The sequence below is a fragment of the Dreissena polymorpha genome, chromosome 9, assembly GCF_020536995.1.
Source record: "Dreissena polymorpha isolate Duluth1 chromosome 9, UMN_Dpol_1.0, whole genome shotgun sequence".
Lineage (NCBI taxonomy): Eukaryota > Metazoa > Mollusca > Bivalvia > Myida > Dreissenidae > Dreissena > Dreissena polymorpha.
This window is the reverse complement of record NC_068363.1, coordinates 101,002,328-101,020,272: the sequence shown is the minus strand read 5'-3', so window position 1 is coordinate 101,020,272 and position 17,945 is coordinate 101,002,328. Positions and strand designations below refer to the sequence as shown.

Sequence of the window (17,945 nt, the reverse complement as noted above, 5' to 3'; positions counted from 1 at the left end):
TTGTTTTGTGAAAAGATATATATATATACCGGTATATATAATTTCAGTTAGTGAAAGTGTTGCGGTAGTGATTCTATAACTGCTGTTGCTACTTCAGATTATGATAGTTTTGACGGGTTTACGGGTTAATGCATGCTGCTAACAATTTCGAAACAAATAAGGTCATAATACACCAAATAGTTTCCCTATATAATTCAATGTAAAAGCGACAACTTTGAGCGAAAATAAATGCAACATTTTGCACATAGAGACCCCCATAACCATACCTTTTCTTAAAGGCCATTCTAAGCGGAATCGATTTATGCAATAAAAAAGATATGTCATGTACAATGCAAGAAAGAACTTGACACAAATCAAAATCGACTGTTTTTGCAACTTTTTTTTTCGGCCGTTTCTTAGTGGAATGTAACCTTTTCTAGTGCAATGGTTTACTATAGTCTTCAAGTGTATCATATTTCAGGGATTCAGTAGTGAACACCTATTCATGCCCTACCATTATCTCCGCAAGATAACACCTGAATAATGGTAAAAAGTGTAAAACATGCCTTCCTGTCAACTATGACCAGACCTAATATGTGGCACAGAGTCCTGGCTGCGCGGAATAAAACCAGGTGCTGATCCGGATAAAAATGCCATCCTGTCGAGCGAAGTGTTCCCGCCAAACCTGACTGTACACCGGAACGACAGAACATCAACCGTGGGTGGAGGAGTATTTACTGCTGCGAGTGCCAACATCATGATGGACGCCCAACCACATCTCACCACTGATTGTGAAATAGTCTGGTCCAAAGTACAAACCTGGAAGGGAAAGGACTTATACTTATGTTCCTTCTATATGCCTCAACGCAACATCAACATCATCCATAAACTAGACGAATCTATCCGCCATCTAACATCAACTGCTAAAGAAAAGTACATCATCTTAGCCGGCGACTTTAACTGCCCAGATATTGACTGGCCCAACCTGATTGTGAAAAAAGGAGCCACTGATAGAGATGTCCAACAAGCCTTGGTAGACCTATCCATAGAACATCGCCTAACCCAAGTCCACGACCAACCTACTAGAAACAACAACATTCTCGATCTCGTATTCACTAACAACCCTTCTCTAGTTAAAACTTCATCATCAGTCCCTGGTATAAGCGACCATGCCATGGTGGTTACTGACATAGATATCATCCCCCAGAAGATTAAACAAAAGCCTCGAAAGATTTTCATTTTCTCCAAAGCAAACTGGGATAGCATCAACGAGGACATGCAGCATCTCTCAGCCACAGTCGTTACTGAAGCAGAAAGCAAAGATTCAACCATTCAGTCACTATGGGACACTCTAAAAGCAGGCATTGAAAAGTCAATTAATAAACACGTACCATCTAAAATGAGCAAGAAGCTCAAGTCCCTACCATGGCTTAACAAAAACCTGAAAAGAATGATCAGACGTAAATCAAGACTCTACAAACACGCTAAAAAAAGTAAACAATGGAACACCTTCAAATCCTTCCAAAAAGAATGTAAAAAGGCATTTAAGAAAGCCGAAATCAATCACATCAACAACACAATACAAAAAGGCCTCGATGAAAAGAACACCAAACCCTTCTGGAGTTACGTAAAATCACGCAGACAAGATGGCTCCGGCGTTGCTCCCCTGAAAAAGATGGGTGGACTTGTGAGCGACAGTAAGGAGAAAGCCCAGCTGCTTATCGACCAGTTCAAATCTGCTTTCACCAAGGATACAGGAGATACACATCTTCCAGACACCACAAAGAGATGTCGTACACAAATACCCCCACTCAGTATCACCACAATAGGCGTTGAGAAGCTCCTCCGTAACATCAACCCTGCCAAAGCTCAAGGGCCAGACATGATACCGAACTTAGTATTGAAGACCTGCGCCAGCCAGTTAGCACCTGCTTTATCAACAATATTCCAAATATCTATAGACTCCGGTAAACTCCCTCGAGATTGGAAAGATGCTTTTGTCTCACCCGTTTTCAAGAAAGGCGACGTCCACCTAGCTGAAAATTATAGACCCGTCTCCCTAACCTGTGTTACATGCAAGCTTCTAGAACATATCATATGCAAACATATCCTAAACCATCTGGAAAATAACAACATCTTAACTAACCTTAACCATGGCTTCCGAACCGGATTTTCCTGTGAAACACAACTACTGACCACTGTCCATGACCTTCTCTCCAACTATGACTCTGGCACGCAGATAGATATGGCTATCCTGGATTTCAGCAAGGCCTTCGATACGGTTCCACATAAAAAGCTCCTGCATAAACTGAAGCAGTATGGCGTCACTGGTAGCATAAATCACTGGCTCGAGGACTTCCTTACAGACAGGAGCATGAATGTTGTTGTGGAGGGAGAGAAATCAAACCCGGTAACTGTCGACTCCGGTGTTCCACAGGGCACAGTCCTTGGCCCTCTGCTTTTCCTCTGCCACATTAATGACCTACCCGATTCAGTTAAGTCATCGGTCCGCCTATTTGCAGACGACTGCCTACTTTATCGACCCATCAGAAGTCGCCATGACCATGAAATTTTACAACAAGACCTGAACAAACTAGAAACCTGGGCTAACACATGGGGCATGCGATTCAACGCCAAAAAATGCTACATCCTAACCATAAACCAGAAAACCTCAAAATTTTACCAACTCGAAAACCACATCCTTCAACAAGTCCCAGAAAACCCTTACCTCGGAGTGACAATATCAGAAGACCTAACTTGGAGCTCACACATAAATAAAATCACCAAAAAAGCAAACTCTACACTCGGCTTCCTAAGACGCAACCTGAAACACTGCCCCGAATCCTGCCGTAAAACAGCATACTTCGCCTTAATTAGAACTACTCTAGAATATAGCTCCATTGTCTGGGACCCACTCCTTCAAAAAGACATCGATAAAATTGAAAAGATCCAAAAACAATCGGCGAGGTTCATAACCGGCGACTACTACACCAAAACACCAGGCTGCGTGACAAACATGCTGAAGAGTATGAAGATCCCACCTCTCCAGGAAAGAAGGAAGGCCAATAGACTTATCTTCTTCTTCAAGGTGGTTGAGGGGCTGGTGCCAGCAATGCCTAGCCAAGACTTCCTTACCCCAGTCCGGCAATCAAAGCGTAGAATTACCCCTAAACATTTCAAAGACTTCAAAGTAAACAATATCGTTGAACAATATTCAGTTAATAACTCTAAGTGTTTCACACCAATCCAGTGCAAGACCCAATTATACAAAAACTCATTTTTCCCTAAGACATTAATAGAGTGGAACAATCTTGAAGAAAGTGTTGTTCGCGCGGACACAGTTGACATATTCAGGTCAACTGTCCTACAGTGGGACTAAACCACCCTCTCTTCCGTCGCGCCTACACCGAAAGGTCCTGCGACGTACATATCCAGATCCAGATCCAGATCCAGATGATATTTTTTTAGAGAGTACGGCCCTACATGAAGCGTTCATTTAGTGTATTGTAACCATAATACCAATAGTATTCATCTCCTATAACAATTTTGATAATGGTTTATAGTTGTTTGTAACCGTAGTAGTGGAGATATGAAAGTAAGGGAGGTAACTTCTGAATCAATTAATAACAAACATGGCGACTGCAAGTGACAACATTTTGAAGGAATTTTTGAGTCAACGGGTAAAACCTCATTATTTCTAAAGACAGTTTTAAATCAGTTGTATATTCATAGAATTTAATGCAGCAGACGTAGAGGAAGGTGATCTTTTTAACATAAGGACGTATAATGCGACCGTTTTCATCATGGATATCTGACACTAAAATGACTAAGTCATAAGTGATAGGTTCTTCTTTAATGTTGAATGCTCTGAGCTTTTTTGAGTAAACACATACAGAAAAAAGCGATTATCAGTTGCAACTCCGAGCTATTGACCATCCGGGTTGCAACTCACTTCAGTGACAGATTTATCAGTGACAGTACTAGTGTCAGTTCGACAGTTGCCAACATTTTATTCACATACTTGAAATTTGGATTAACATGATAGTTAGTTGAAAGTTAAGATATCAGAAATTTTCGTAGGTTTTGAATGGCTGAAAACGATCTTTACAAATCTCCAATGTGCTTAATCCTGGTGGTATGTAATCCTCACCATCATCTATCAATCCCCATAAAGCTTAGTTGCAATAATTCAATCCTCAGCTTTATAAGCCAAAGGATGACTGAGAGTTGCAATGCGCCGTCTATTTTTATGCCCCCGAAGGAGGGCATATAGTGATCGGACCGTCCGTCCGTCTGTCTGTTTTTTTTTACAAGTAATACAGACGTTTTTTCTGAAAATGCTTTTCTGTTGAAGCCTGATGTAGTAAATAAGCAGACATTTTATATTAAACAGTACACAAATGCTGATGATTTATCAAACAAGATTGATGAACTAGAAATTGTGATGTTATTGAAGGATATAGACATTGGGATTGTAACCAAAGTGTTTTGTAAGAATCAAGACTTAAAATGTTCACCCCAACAGCTAAGGAATAAGCATTGAAAGGGTTCTAGTGTTTTATCTCAAGATTGGACTTCTGGAGCATAGACTAGTACAGATGTTAAAGACACTATTTAAGCTGATTATAGTGAAGAATTAAATGACACTGAATTTTGTGAATCTGTTTGGTGCACACTGAGAATTGAGAATGCAAACATATTATTGGGTGGAATATACAAATCTCCTATCAATCTATAGAATCACAAGAATTTGAACAGTTTAATACACATGTATCACAAGCTTTTCATATGGATTTCGATCATAAAAATTGGAAAACATGTACAGTAAATAAAAATAACACATCCATCATTTTAATTCTTTGAATATGTAAGAGACAATTATCTAAGCCAACATATAAGTGACTTTACAAGATATAGACAGGGTCAAGACCCTAACTGCTTGGATTTTGTATTACTATCTGACAATCAAATAGAGATTGAAAATGTATCTTTAAATAGCAAATAAGGTGCCAGTGACCATGTTTCAATATTTTTTTTAGATTCCTTTCATTGAGAAAAAAAATCAAATAAGCAGTGCAAATACTTCAAAGGGGACTATTTTTAAATAAAGTTATTTGAGCGGTGTTGATTGGAGTGAAATGGTCGAGATAAATGTCGAGGATCCATGAACGTTTTTTCAACAGCATGTTAAATATTGTGTGGAAAACTTCATATGTAAATTTGGCAAAAAGAAGGTTATTAAAAAACCTAAGCGGATGGATTTTGATTGTGTTTAAAAGGTAAAGGAAAAGTATAAAGCCTGAAAACGGTTTACGTACAGGGCCTTCAGCCGTAGTGCTGGTGACTATCAAAACTACTGTAAGCTTAGAAATAGTTCAACCCAAGCCATTTGATTTTCAATGATAAAGTACCGGTAGTATTTCTTGAAAGGGAAAACACAAAGCAAGAGTGGGATTTGCAATTTAAGGGATACAGACGGGAATAATAGAACCAGGAATAAGGCAAGTATTATGACATTTTGGCGTCTGTGTTTACACATGAAGATAATCTGAATCGCCGTCCTTTCCAGGAAAATTGGACTTGCCAAATTTCTTGTCAGACAATATAATTTCTCAGGATTCTGTCCTTAAACATTTGAGAGCCTTAAAAACTTAGAAAGCCTGTGGTCCTGATGACTGCAACCCTTTTAATGTCCCCCACCACTATAGTGGGGGACATATTGTTTTTGCCCTGTCTGTTGGTTTGTTTGTTGGTTTGTTTGTTTGCCCCAACTTTAACATTTGCCATAACTTTTGCAATATTAAAGATAGCAACTTGATATTTGGCATGCATGTGTATCTCATGGAGCTGCACATTTTGAGTGGTGAAAAGTCAAGGTCATCCTTCAAGGTCAAAGGTCAAATATATGGATCAAAATCGCTCATTTAATGTCACTTTTGCAATATTGAAGCTAGCAACTTGATATTTGACATGCACGTGTATCTCATGGAGCTGCACATTTTGAGTGGTGAAAGGTCAAGGTCATCCTTCAAGGTCAAAGGTCATACATATGGGGACATAGTGTTCAACAAACACATCGTTTGTTTCTTGAAAAAATGTGCAGAGGAACTTTATAAACCCCTCAGTGAACTATTTCAGAACTCAATTTCTACTCGTTCACTTCCCAGCTAGTGGAAATAAATTTATCATTTATGTAACTTGCATCTTTAAGAAAGGGGACGAATGTGAACCGGGAAATTATGTCTCAGGATCTTTAAAACGTTTGTTGTTTGCAAAATTCTTGAGATAATATTAAAACTTTGTACATGTACATGTAGTATATTTTATATTTTTTCTTCCCAGTACAACAGCTGCATGTACTGCAATGGTTTCTATGGCAACAGTTTCGGGGAGCCCGTGTGTGGCACGTGTCACATGTTCCTCTTCTCCGCAGACATCAACAAGGAGGAGGGGGAGGAGGAGGTCTTTCCAGAGGTGAGGCTTGAGGAGATAACTTAGAGTTTCAAGTCATGTCTGAAAATATTTGAGGCATGTTGCAAAAACTGGCCATGTACTCACAATAATGTCTCACATCAGATTTTTATTCCAGTTTTCATTTTGATTGACATTTATTTCTGAAAAAGATTTTTACAATCTATGTTGATGCTGCTGCTGTCTTTAAAAAGCACAGTAAAAAAGACACTTTCAAATTTTGTGGAATTTTTAGTTTAAAGGGGGTCTCTTCTAAATGAAAATACAGTTTAGGCGGACAATGTCGTCCTTGATGAGCCACAGGCTAATCTGGGAGGACACTTTACACACAAGTGTTTAAGCTTTGTTTTTCCAGAGTAAGTTTCATAAAGTACATTTATCATGTAATTATTTTATGATGTTCCATCTCCTGCATACAGAAAGCAGACTCGGGCGATAGCGGTACAGAGGAGCCTGACATGGCCCAGGATTTCTGCGCCCAGCCCCGGGTAGCGGCCCCGACCCTGCAGGTGCCCCGCGTGGCCCCGGTTTCTCACAAGATGGACCGCCTGGCTGAGCGGATCGGCATGCTGACTGTCCCCAGGGACTGGGACAACATCCCAGAGGGGCTGGTGGACTCCTTGCCCCCCGAAGGTGAGCAGTTGCTGAGGGACTCCAAAAGTTGTCAGGAATGCAGGAATGGATATAATATTAGTGGTTGCCTGTAAGCCTGGGGCGATAAGGTTTTTGCCTGGTCGAATGTTGGTAGTCTGACTTGGCAACTTTTTTTTTTAATGCGTAAACAAATTCAGTGCAATTAAACTAAAAATAATAATGAGCACTGTGGATCAATTATCAATGAAATAATGTGCATTTATTTAGGTCTAGGAAATGATTAATTTTATTCTGATAACAAGGCATACTTACCTTAAAATTGTGTAATGTTAGCATTTGTGTTGTTTAATTATCAAGTATTTTATTAAAAGGAAAGTATTAGATGCACATGACATGTACATGGTTTTTAGCTTGGTTTTGTTTATCTGGGCAACCAAAATACTAAAAACAGTTTCAGCGAGCAACTAATTATAAAAAGTTAGTTTCCATTACTATTGTATTTCATAACATAGCTCATGTTGTACTCAGTAGGGTTTTCCTTTTACTCAAATTATAACCCTTTATATATAAAAAAAGACTACTCTGTATAAACATGTGAGAGTCAAGATACTATACTGGTATACAAATAAGAAAATGCATCAATGAAGTCTCTCTGGCTCTCAAACATACAAACTCATTTTTATGCCCCTGCAGGAGGGCATATAGTGATCGGACTGTCTGTCCGTCACACTTTGCGTTTAGGTTTCGAAAAATGCTCATAACTTCTATGTCCCTTCAGCAATTTCATATTTGGCATGCATGTGTATATGGACAAGGCCTTTCCATATGCACACATTTTGCCCCCTGTGACATTGGCCTTGAACTTAGGGTCCGCGTTTAGGTTTTGAAATCTGCGTTTAGGTTTTTAAAAAAGCTCTTAACTTCTATCAGGCATTTATAGGGAGCATAAGTCATCCTATGGTGACAGCTCTTGTTTTTCTTTACTTTGGGAATATTTAAATCGCTGTTTTACTTTTAGTTTAGTTTTATGTTTACCAGTTGAATAGTAAAATAAAGTTAGATTTTATTGTTTATTAATAGTTGAATAATAAATTTGTTTTAATTTATTATTTTTAGAAAAAACTAGAACATTACCAGTAATCAGGAAGGAATGCAAGTAAAGAACATTTGTATTGGGACTGTCCACAGTTGCTTGCAAACATGATTATTTCAGTGATGAACTTGTTCATAGACAAGTAAATTGTTAATTATGCTTAACCCTTTACCACTTAGATACGTATTTTTACGATTATTAAGTCTTAGAAAGTTAAATTGTATTTAAGATGTTTTTTACTAGATTTAAGTTAAAAAGGCTTCTTTCCCATCCAGTAGATCCTGATGAGCAGCAAACAGCATAAAACCTGAACAGCCTGCAAGTAACTCACAGGCTGTTCAGGTTTTATGCTGTTTGCACATAGCTATTTTCACTTCACTTTGACGTGGGAAAGGGTTAAAAAAAGATGTTCAACATAGGGCATATATGGTCAACCCTTTCCCACTCAGAAGCAAAGTGAACGAGGCTATATGCGACCCGCAGTCTGTTCAGGTTTTATGCTGTACACTGCTCATCAGTAAATTAAGGTTGGACATGAATCCTTAAAAACTGAATCTAGTAAGAGATGTCTAAAATACAATTAGATTTAGGGACTTCAGTCGCACCAAATTGCATATTAGAATGGTCAAATGGAGAAACTTGTAATGCCCTGTTATACCATTGTGGTTTCACTAGTATGTCTCTTAGTCTTAGCAATTAGTGATCAGTTCACGTTAAAGACCCTGTCCAACACATATTTATGCCCCTGAAGGAGCGCATATAGTGATCGGACTGTCCGTCCGTCTATCCTGTGGTCACACTTTGCATTTAGGTTTCACATTTAGGTTTCGAAAAATGCTCATAACTTCTATGTCCCTTCACATAGCAACTTGATATTTGGCATTCATGTGTATCTCATGGAGCTGAACATTTTGAGTGGTGAAAGGTCAAGGTCATCCTTCAAGGTCAAAGGTAAAAAAAAATGTATCAAAGCGGCGCAGTAGGGGGCATTATGTCTCTGACAAACACATCTCTTGTTTTTTTTTATAAAAGCAAATAGTAATATTTTGCACTGGAAACCATTTTATTTATAAGAAATACATTTAATTATGTTTGAATGCCGTCAATTGTCTACAATTGTCTACCCTGCAGTGCTGCTACTGGTGTTCAGTTATAATACATTTTTATGCCCCCCTTCGAAGAAGAGGGGGTATATTGCTTTGCTCATGTCGGTCGGTCTGTCGGTCCGTCCACCAGGTGGTTGTCAGACGATAACTCAAGAACGCTTGGGCCTAGGATCATGAAACTTTATAGGTACATTGATCATGACTCGCAGATGACCCCTATTGATTTTGAGGTCACTAGGTCAAAGGTCAAGGTCACGGTGACCCGAAATAGTAAAATGGTTTTTGAATGATAACTCAAGAACGCATACGCCTAGGATCATGAAACTTCATGGGTAGATTGATCATGACTCGCAGATGACCCCTATTGATTTTGAGGTCACTAGGTCAAAGGTCAAGGTCACGGTGACCCAAAATAGTAAAATAGTTTGCGGATGATAACTCAAGAATGCATATGCCTAGGATCATGAAACTTCATAGGTAGATCAATCATGACTCGCAGATGACCCCTATTGATTTTGAGGTCACTAGGTCAAAGGTCAAGGTCACGGTGACCCGAAATAGTAAAATGGTTTTTGGATGATAACTCAAGAACGCATATGCCTAGTTGGACTTGACCTTCAGTCTATGTTTGTCTACCCGGCAGTACTGCTACTGGTGTTCAGTTACCTTGATGACATCTCGCTGTGGACGGCGGGCATGGTGTGTCAGCGCTGGCAGCACCTGCTGTGCGGGGAGACTCGCTGGCACGAGTTTGTCATGCTGCGATGGCCGCTCTTCAACCCAAAGTACAAAGTGAAGAAGTGGAAAATGATCTACTCAAAACTGTGAGCAGATAGTTGTTGAGATTTCTTAGTCAATAATGCATTTGAACCTCATTCTGGGAAAATGGGGCTTAATGCATGAGGGTAAAGTTGCATCTTAGATTAGACTTTGCAGTCCGCACAGGCTATTCAGGGACCACACTTTTTGCTTTTATTGAATTTCTTGTTTAAACTAAGTCTCTTCTTAAAAGAAAATCCTCTCAAGGTGGAAAGTGTAGTTCCTGATTAGCCTGTGCGGACTACACAGGCTAACCTTTGACAACAGTTTACGCACACGCAGCAAACCATGTTTTGAGAGAGCGAGACTCATTTTATAAACTGTACAAAAAAATATGTGGATTTTGTGTTAAAAGTTGTTCATGTTCATATATTTGTGTTTCGGTCCTAAATTTATGATAAGTATATTATTTACAGTTCTTGCACAAGTTTGTGCATTGATTCATGTCATGACTGTTTAATTGCAAAGAAAGTATTACACGCATTGGTATATTTACATGTTCCCCTTTCTTAATCTAGGATTTCATCATAAACTTTAACTTGTTTAAAATATATGGATTTCACATGTATATACATTGTACTGGAATTAGGTTTTGATCAATAATCATGCTGAAAACAACTTGTTTGGTCATTTCAGATTGGAGAGCTCACCATGTCGATACTGTCTGGAAAGTATGAGACTACAGGTAATTGTTGCTATACAGTCTCGTCTTGCTCAGTTTGTAGAATGATGTACTACAAATCGGAGGTTTGCGGGTTTGATTATTGGCCCAGCCTGATAACCTGTCTGGGGATTGTTCATTAAATGAGTTGTATTCTGAGAAAACTGGGCATAATGCATGTGCGTAAAATGTCATCCCAGATTAGCCTGTGCAGTATGCACAGGCTAATCAGGGACAACACTTTCCACTTTTATGGTATGTTTGGTTTAAAGGAAGTCCCTTCTTACGGAAAATCTTGTTTAGGCGGAAAGTGTCGTCCCTGATTATCTTATGCAGACTGCACAGGCTAATCTGGGGACGACACTTTACGCACATGCATTATGCCCAGTTTTCTCAGAACGCCACTCATTTCTATGGCTGTTCTTCCCCTACCTTTAATTCAAGTAGAGAAGTTGTCAGTTACAGGCATAAGAATGTAATGTGAGTACTGGTAAACAAGCTTATGCTGGAAAAGTGGAAGAAGGTTATTGACAGCCCAGATGACAAAAATAGAGTTGAAGTCGGTGAAAAATTCCTATAAAAAACCTTTTGTAAGCTGGCATGAAGCCACACTCTGCTTCACCGATCACCTATAAATAATGGGCCATGAACGTACTTCACAATGCTGGATAGTTGCTCTGTATGCTTTGTTGTCAATTTTCCTCCAGAATAATATTGTCTTCCCATACAGCATCACTTAGTAATGTAAGGCCACTCTAATACCTTCTGCACATGAATGAGCTTTGCCATTGAGACTATGGTAGCCACATAGCAATCGGGGATACCTTTTGATCTGTATTCCTGGGGTGGTATTCCAGAAACATCTTAAGTCATTTCTTAAATAATTTCACTTCAGTTCAAAATAACAATGTTTTGTATTTCTTTACTAAATAAGGAAACACATGTTTTTTTGGTATTACTAAAATAACATTGGCATAATGATGTTATTTAAATGTATATATTGATGCCAATCAATTGCAATATGAAATGAAACACTTAAGAAAATTTCCCAATCTAAGGATAAGAATAAAATTTAACTCAAGATGCTTCTGGAATACGACCCAAGGAGCATTTAAAACATTACAGAAATATTTTCATACCCGTCTAAAACCCCTTTAGGCTTTTTTCAATGAAATCAAGAAAAACAAAAAAATTGATTTCAACAAATGAGAATTTTCCTCATTGAGGTGCTATTCAAAGTCTGTTGTCAAGGTTTTACATAAAGTTATATTCATTCCAAATTGCAGCGTTTGTGGGATTAGTTAAGAAATCAAGTATTAAAGACTTGAAATATTTTACAATATACATGTTAGTAGCATGGGTGAATTGCAATTTATGATAAGGCCTTCTGCATGGTAATCAATATCAAATTGATTTCTAATTAGTTAATTTCTGTAATTTTGATAAAGGTGCAACACAAAACATCAATAAAATGAGTATAGTAAGAGAATTGAACATACAATTATTTGATAGTTCTAAGTCTTAGATTTAGCAAATATTTGTAAATTCTATATTTATTTCACTTCCCCTGCAGAGTACTCCCCCAATAGAGGAGAACTCCTGGCGACACAGGCGATTACGCAGCGAGCTGAAGACCTTACGCTCCGACCCGCCGGAAGGGATTCGCGCCGAGCCCCTAGACAGACACTGCTGTCACTGGCAGGCATCAATAACAGGGCCCAGGGGCAGCCCCTTTGAGGGGGGACTGTTCCTGCTTTACCTGCAGATTCCAGACAGGTCGGTATTTTATGCCTACATGATAGTGGGCATGGTTTAATGGGTGCAGCTGAAGGGTCATGTGGGATCAAAATTTCGGTCACTAGGTCAAAAAAGAGATTAAGGTAGTGAACACTCAAAGAGGCAACATTTATTTCCCAATTTTCATGAAACTTGGTCAGATAATTTTATTGATTTCTTTGACAAATGAGGCACTGTTCCAGTCAATTGAAAAACACGGCTGCCATTGGATGGTGCTGTTTGCTTTATGTAGTTATAGTAAAGCCCATTTGACGGGGCTGTTTGCTTTATGTATTTATAGTAAAGCCAATTGAACACTCTGGAAGTCACATTTTTGACAGACTGAAAATTGCTTAGAACATAAAAAATATCACCATGGCTATGTCTGAAAAGATTGTGATTTTCTTAAAACACGGCTTCCAATTTGTTTGGACAATTTTTTCATACAAGTCTTTTGCTAAACCTTGTGAACACTACCTGCTCAGAACAGGTTAGTTCTATTGGGTCTAAGGTAAGCGCTTTTGGGCGTTTGGCTCTCTTGTTTCTTTCAGCTTCTTTCCTCCTTTAAATGAAATAAACTGCTTGAACAAGCTTTGCCTGTCTGGCAATAATTTTTTAGCTCACCTGATTGCTCAGGTGAGCTTTTGTGACCGGTCTGTGTCTGTCCGTCCTTCCACATTTGTTCGAAAACACTCTAGAAGCCACATTTATTGTCCGATCTTCATGAAACTTGGTCAGAAGCTTCATCAAAATGAAATCTCGGTCGATTTCAAAACTGGGTCGTTCCGGGTCAAAAACTAGGTCACTAGGTCAAAAAATGGAAAAAACTTGTAAACACTGTAGAAGTCACATTTCATGCCCAATCTTCATGTAACTTTGTCAAAATGTTTGTCTTAATGATATGTTGGTTCCAGTCCGTTGAAAAACATGGCCGCCAGTGGGCGGGGCAGTTTTCCTTATTTGGCTATAGAGAAACCTTGTAAACACTCTAGAAGTCACAGTTTTTGCCCAATCATCATGAAAGTTGGTCAAAACATTGGTTTTATTGATTTCTCGGACGAGTTCGAAAATGGTCCAGATCGGTGAAAAAACATGGCTGCCAGTGTGTGGGGCATTTTTCTCTATATGTATATAGTGAAAACATATGAACACTATAGAAGTCACATTTTTGGCCCAATTTTCATGAAATTTGGTCAGAACATTTGTTTCCTTGATATGAGAGTTGAGTTCGAAAATGGTTCTGATCCGTGGAAAAACATGGTTGCCAGGGGGACGGGCAGTTTTTCTTATATTTATATAGTAAAAAGGCTTGTAAACAATCATGAATTAAGGTCATGTAACATGCGAGACAACTCTTCTAAATATTGCATTTAAGTTTACAGTAGTTACTCCCCTTTGACTATTAATGTTTTCATAATAATACAGTGTATTTTCTAGAGGGCACATTTCTTTTACGATCTTCATGAAACTTGGTTAGAAGCTTTGTCCCAATGATATCACTGTTGAGTTCGAAACTGGGTCATGCCGGGTCAAAAACTAGGTCACTATGTCAAAAAAAAGAAAAACCTTGTAAACACTGTAGAAGTCACATTTCATGCCCAAGCTTCATGAAACTTTGTCAAAATGTTTGTCTTAATGATATGTTGGTTGAGTTCAAAAGTGGTTCTGGTCCGTTGAAAAACATGGCCGCCAGTGGGCGGGGCAGTTTTCCTTAATTTGCTATAGAGAAACCTTGTAAACACACTAGAAGTCATTTTTACCCAATCATCATGAAAGTTGGACAAAACATTGGTTTTATTGATATCTCAGACGAGTTCGAAAATGGTCCAGATCGGTGAAAAACATGGCCGCCAGAGGGCGGGGCATTTTTCTCTATATGTATATAGTGAAAACATGTGAACACTCTAGAAGTCACATTTTTGGCCCAATTTTCATGAAATTTGGTCAGAACATTTGTTTCCTTGATACGAGAGTTGAGTTAAAAAATGGTTCCGGTAAGTTGAATAACATGGCTGCCGGGGGGGGGGGGGAGGAGGGGGGGCAGTTTTCTTATATTTATATAGTAACAAAGGCTTGTGAACGCACATTTTTTGCCCAATGATCATGAAACTTGGTGAAATGATTGGTTTTATATATATCTCAGATGAGTTCGCAAAAGGTCCCGATCGGTAAAAAAACATGGCCGCCAGGGGGGGGGGCAGTTTTCCTTATGTGACGAGAGAGAAACCTTGTGATCAAACACTATAGAAGTCTCATTTTTTGCCTAATCATCATGAAACTTAGTCAATACATTGGTTTTATTGATTTCTCGGACAAGTTGGAAAATGGCTCAGATCGGTGAAACACACTTTTTAGCTCACCTGATTGCTCAGGTGAGGTTTTAGAATTGGTCTTTGTCCGCCGTCCGTTTGTCCACATTTGGTTTGTAAACACTCTGGCATTCACACTTCTCAAGCATTCTTTATGAAAGTTGCTGAAAGATCTCAGTCAAGTTTGATAATGAGCAAAATCACATAATTAATGCCATAATTATTGCCCTTAGATTTTCCAGATTTTCATTATATTATACAAAATCCTTGTAAACACTCATGAGGTCACAATTTTATTCAGATTTTATGAATCTTGGTCAAAATATTTATTTTTGTAAGCAAAGTTTGATGTTTGGTAAGGGGGGTCAACTCAAAATAAAGGTCACCAGGTAAAATCTTACAAAAACAAAAACACTCCATAGGCCAGAGTTTTGGTTCAATAATGATGAAACTTGACCAGGATGTTTGTGTGGACAATATCTAGGTCAAGTTTTACGTTTGGTAAAGATTAAATGAACCGACTCCTCTCCGGTGAGCAAACTAGGGCCATCTTTGCCCTCTTGTTTCATGAAAACCTTGAACCCATGGGTGTTTCTTTGTAGGAATGGTATATGTCACGCTCATTTGTCTGTCTGTCAGTCTGTCTGCTCTAAGACACACATTTGTTCACAAACATTCTTCACTTTTCAACATACAATATTGAAAATTGCTAGGACTGTTTACTAAAATCTGATCTTTCTACGTAAAATGTTTAATGTTTGAAAAATTTCTACCAAAACTTTGTTTGTGTGAATAAATGTTTTAATTGCTATTACTTCAGACTTAAGTACGGGTAATTTGATATCTACTTTATTTTCATACATACAGCTACCCAATGCGACCACCAAGAGTGCAATTTATCACATAAATGTTTGATTCAGAAATTTGATATTTTCTTACATTCAGCTACCCAATGCGACCACCAAGAGTGCAATTTATCACAAAGATATTTCACCCAAACATCAGTCGTCACGGAGACGTGGGTCTTGACTCCATTCACTACAACTGGAGTCTGGCGTTGACAATCTCTAAAGTGTTGATCAGCATTCAGTCGCTGCTCACTGATCCGTATTGCGACGTGTGCATGGAGCCAGTGATTGGACGATTGTACAGGAACAACAAGGAGGAATTCGATCGAATTGCACGCCTGTGGACTTGGAAGCATGCGATGCATGACTTTGTCATGCCAATAAATATAGATCTTAACGGAATTTGATTATGAAATCAGAAGATCATCTATCATCTTATTTTATATGGAGTTATATGTCCCCAAAAAGATTCAGGCATCCCTGCATTACACTTGTCAATCTGAATGTATTTTCCAATGTGAGTGTACTCAGCTCCTCATAAACTTCTGGGTGGATTTAGCTCAAACCTTCACCACCGATTGACGGTATTTTGTAGATGATAATAAGGGAAGGAATTTTCGCTGCACCAGTTTTGGCAGAATTATGGCTTTATGTCAGTTTGCCCACTAAAGAATATAGTCAATAAAAGTTTGCGTACTTTACTCCTCTTTAATTGATGGTGAGATTTTTCTCAAACTTTTACAGATGATTGGCATGACTAAATAGGTAATCGTTTATTAAGAAATTTAGGCTGAAACACATTGTGGCAGAATTATGGCACTTTGACTTTGTTCTCATTATAACATATGTAGTCCCCATAATTGTGTGCTCTCAACTATTTTTAGCTCACCTGAGCACAATGAATGATATCTTGGATGAGTTTAAAAATGGTTTCGGTTGCTTTAAAAACATTGCCACCAGGGGGTGGGGCATTTTTCCTTATATGGCTATATAAGGCTTTAATAAAACCTTGTAAACACTCTAGAGGCCACATTTATTGTCCAATCTTCATGAAATTTGGTCAGAAGATTGGTCTCAATGATATCTTGGATGATCTGCTTGAAAAACATGGCTGCCAAGGGGCGGGGCATTTTTCCTTATATGGCTATAGTAAAATCTTGTTAACACTCTAGAGGCCACATTTATTGTCCGATCTTCATGAAACTTAAGAAGATTCAATCCAATGATATCTTGGATGAGTTCGAAAATAGGTTTCAGTTGAAGGAAAAACATGGCCGCCAAGGGTGCGGGGCATTTTTCCTTGAATCTTCATGAAACTTTGTTAGAATATTTGTTTAAATGATATCTTGGATGTGTATGAAAATGGTTCTGGTCTTTTGAAAAACGTGGCTGCCAGGGTGTTCACTAGTCATGAAAGTTGGTAAGAACATTTGTTCTAATGACATCTAGGGCTTCAAAGAACAGGTCATTTCCTTTGAATCTCAGGTGAGCAACTTTGGGCCTTTTAGGCCCTCTTGTTTTTAACTGCTTGGCCGATTTCACTCAAAATTTCACAGTTGAATGAGCAAAATGTAATGATGAATGATAAAACATTTTAGCAGAATTATAGCATTTGTTGTTTTTCCACTTTGATTTATTTAGTCTCAGAATTGTTTTGCAGTGAACTCCTCTTTATATTCTTGTCGGTTTGGGCTCTCCCAGGTTTATTACCTGAATGTAAAGCTTATTGTATAGGAAGGAATCATAGACACATTTATGGTTATTTTGTGGAATAAGGCCATTTTGTATTTTTTAAAACAAGAAGTTAATATATATATATACAAATGATTTCATCATATTTTATTGTTAAACTGCCATGGTGTTACATATGAAAGTATTATGCAAATGATGATAGACTAAAATTGAAGCATACTTTAGAAGTTAATATTGTTTCAAGATGTGCTCTGTTTGCGAGACGTTTAGATCAGTATGGCAATTTGGTATTGTACAAAGTAAGCGGCACTACAATGGGTGGATATTGTTGACCACTTTATTAAAAAATAGCTCAAATGGAAAATCTAAATTTTGTATTGTCACTGACACAAACATTTTTTCCTTTTTGTGCATCCAAAGATCAATCAATTAAAATGTTGATTGATAGATGATTGGCGCAATAGTTTAAGTGGTTTAGTGATATAATTTTTGTGTTCTCTTATCACCAGTTGGTATTTTGTTCTGTTGTTAATGATTTTTAATTAAAATAAAAGCAAACAGGATTACTATAATATAATGTTGAGATCCCAGTACTGT

General features: G+C 38.2%; 1 protein-coding gene across 2 annotated transcripts; it reads left to right on the top strand.

Moving 5' to 3' along the window:
• Nucleotides 1-3,569: 3,569 nt before the first annotated feature.
• On the top strand, nt 3,570-17,259 carry LOC127843767 (uncharacterized). 2 transcript variants are annotated; one of them, XM_052373517.1, is made up of 7 exons: nt 3,570-3,659; nt 6,322-6,453; nt 6,870-7,083; nt 9,887-10,067; nt 10,699-10,747; nt 12,297-12,499; nt 15,754-17,259. In XM_052373517.1, the coding sequence occupies exons 1-7, from the start codon at nt 3,612-3,614 to the stop codon at nt 16,061-16,063; spliced, it is 1,137 nt and encodes a 378-aa protein (XP_052229477.1). In that variant the 5' UTR covers nt 3,570-3,611; the 3' UTR covers nt 16,064-17,259. The 2 variants fall into 2 exon arrangements, with proteins under 2 accessions (XP_052229477.1, XP_052229478.1); XM_052373518.1 differs by lacking the exon at nt 3,570-3,659 and adding an exon at nt 4,325-5,480.
• The last annotated feature ends 686 nt before the right edge of the window (nt 17,260-17,945 follow it).